The sequence below is a fragment of the Marmota marmota genome, unplaced genomic scaffold (assembly GCF_001458135.2).
Source record: "Marmota marmota marmota unplaced genomic scaffold, marMar, whole genome shotgun sequence".
Classification (NCBI taxonomy): Eukaryota; Metazoa; Chordata; class Mammalia; order Rodentia; family Sciuridae; genus Marmota; species Marmota marmota.
In genome coordinates this window covers 974,002-976,644 of record NW_026000141.1, presented here as the reverse complement: position 1 = coordinate 976,644, position 2,643 = coordinate 974,002, and the positions used below count along the sequence as shown (strand labels likewise).

Below are 2,643 nucleotides of genomic sequence, written 5' to 3'. Positions count from 1 at the left end.
CCTTGGACCGCCGCTCTGCCCTGGCCAAGCTCTTGGACCGCGGCTCTGTCCTGGCCTTGGACTGCGGGGTCTGCCCTGGCCAAGCTCTTGGACTGCAGGCCCCGCCCTGGCTTTGACCGCGGGCTCTGCCCTGGCCTTGGACTGCAGGCCCTGCCCTGATCAAGCTCTTGGACTGCGGCTCTGCCCTGGCCTTGGACTGCGGGGTCTGCCCTGGCCGGGCTCTTGGACCGCGACTCTGCCCTGGCCTTGGACTGCGGGCTCTGCCCTGGCCAAGCTCTTGGACTGCAGGCTCTACCCTAGCCGGGCTCTTGGACTGCAGGCTGGGTGGCTGGAGAGGGCGGGTATCTTTCCAGATGCTGCTGTTCCTGGCTGATGGAAGGAACGCTCACCTTCTGGGCGCCCCCCCCACGGCTGCTGGCTCACGTATTCCCCAAGTCTTTAGGGAGCATCTTTCAGCAGCTCTGTAGGTGATTTGGTGAAGCCCCTGGGTACTTGATGGAGGAAAGTTATGGAGACCCCCTCCCTTCTGGATGGAAAACCTTGTGCTGTGGTTTCACAGTCCCTCCAAGTGATTCTGATGCACGGCCCCACCTGTCTGGAGGATGCAGCAATAGCAAAATTCCTGAAGTCACAGAACTCATTTTTCAGATTTGACATTAAGTGCTTTTATCAAGGAACACTGATTGCTTTTATCTCATTTGGGCTAAATGCTTGTCTGATTATTGTGTTTCACAGGAGTGGGCATAACAGGGTCAGCCATTCCAAATTAACGCACCAGATTTTGCTTCCACATGCCTGTCCTACTTTTTGTTACAGTTGTCTCCAAATCCAGAGGCTATCTGGAGGATCTTACTGTTTCCTTTATTAGTTAACCTTTTATCACTTTTTAAAAAACTTTGAAACTAAAAAATAACTGCCATCAATCTGATGCTGCCACTAGTTCTAGAATTTTCTTTCTTTTTTTTTTTTTTTGGCTATATGCTAGGGATTGAACCTAGAACCCTGCTGCACATTAGACAAGGGCTCTACCTCTGACTTCCATTCTAGCTCAAAATTTGGGACTTTTAAAATTCCCATTCATATCTTAAGAGTTAATTAGGCGAATCACTTAAGTAGTTCAAAACCAGCCTCTGAAGCAGAGGCTTGTATATTATTCCCCAACCCTGAGGGAAAGAATTTAGGCTCCTTCCTGGAGCTGTATGTACATTGCTTATCTTACTTGTTCTGCGATGTTGTTGACTGCTGTTATGCTTCACAACTATTTCTTTGGGACAACATTAACAAAAGTGAGTGCACATGTCCCATTTCACAGGTGTTGCTGCTATGTGCTATAGCTAGTTATTACCATGAAACAGGCCAAATCATCTTAATATAGGCTGTTGCTAAGGAAAACAGACATTGTTTATTTGATAACATTCATGAAATGTATTTTTTTGGTGGGGCTACCAGGGTGCTTAACACTGCACTACATCTCTAGCCCCCTTTAAAAAAAAATTTCTTTTTGAGACAGGGTCTGGCTAAGTTGCTTAGGCACTCATTTGTTGCTAATGCTGGTTTTGAACTTGCAATACTTCTGCCTCAGTCTCCTGAGTCGCTGGGATTACAGGTGTGTTCTGTGCCCAGTATGAAATATAATATCTTAAGAATTTTTTCAACTACAGTGTGAAATTCTTATTGTTCATGTATATAGTCCTAAATCTTGAACAAAATTAAATCATCTTAGAACAAATCACTTACGGTTTTTCTTCTCTTGAACAAAACAATAATCTAAGCAGAGTCAGGCATTATGGTGTACACCTGTAATCCAAGCTACTCAAGAAGCTGAAGCCAGAGAATCATAAGTTTTAGGTCAGTGTGGGCAGCTTAGTGAGACCCTGTCTCAAAATAAAAGGGTCTGAGGGGTGTAGCTCAGTGGTACAGTGAGTGCCCAGCATGCTTGAGGCCCTGGGTTGGATCCCTAGTGTGGGAGGGTGGGAGAAGCTAGATTGTTAGTTGAAAAATACTTAGAATTCTGGAACCTCTCATTGTCACTACTCTGCACATTTTCCGTTCTCCACAGTGAGACTCATCAGGGACTAGCAAGGCATAGGTCTTGGTTGTGAAGACATCTGTGTCATTTCAGGAATCGGTGACATTCAGAGATGTGGCTGTAGACTTCTCCCAGGAGGAGTGGAACTGGCTTCAGCCTACTCAGAGAGATTTGTATAGATGTGTAATGTTGGAGAACTACAGCCATCTGGCTTCACTGGGTGAGTATTCCTCCCAATTGCCATCAGGCCACAATTTTATCTTTATTATAGATGTTGGAAATGGATTTTTACAAATTATTTCATCAGATGGAAGTATAACATCATCAAATCTTCAAATTTTTCATACTTCAATCTGCTATTTATTTATTTATTATGATTTTTTTTCAATTTTTAATTTTTTTTTAAAAATTTTTTATTGTTGGCTGTTCAAAACACTACATAATTCTTGATATATCATATTTCACACTTTGATTCAAGTGGGTTATGAGCTCCCATTTTTACCCCAAATACAGATTGCAGAATCACATCAGTTACACATCCATTGATTTACATATTGCCATACTAGTGTCTGTTGTGTTCTGCTGCCTTTCCTATCCTCTACTATCCCCCCTCC

General features: G+C 43.9%; 1 protein-coding gene across 7 annotated transcripts in view; it reads left to right on the top strand.

Annotated features, from left to right (window-relative positions):
* The first annotated feature begins 8 nt into the window (after positions 1–8).
* Positions 9–2,643, top strand: part of Znf140 (zinc finger protein 140) — a 23,950-nt gene continuing 21,315 nt past the window's right edge. For 3 of the 7 annotated variants that reach the window (XR_007341493.1, XR_007341491.1, XR_007341492.1), the window contains exon 1: positions 358–2,249. Coding sequence is in view for 2 of the 7 variants with exons in the window: in XM_048785841.1 (XP_048641798.1) it covers positions 2,216–2,249 (34 nt within the window). In the remaining 5 variants the exon portion in view is untranslated. The other 4 variants (XM_048785844.1, XM_048785842.1, XM_048785841.1 and 1 more) reach the window with 3 other exon arrangements.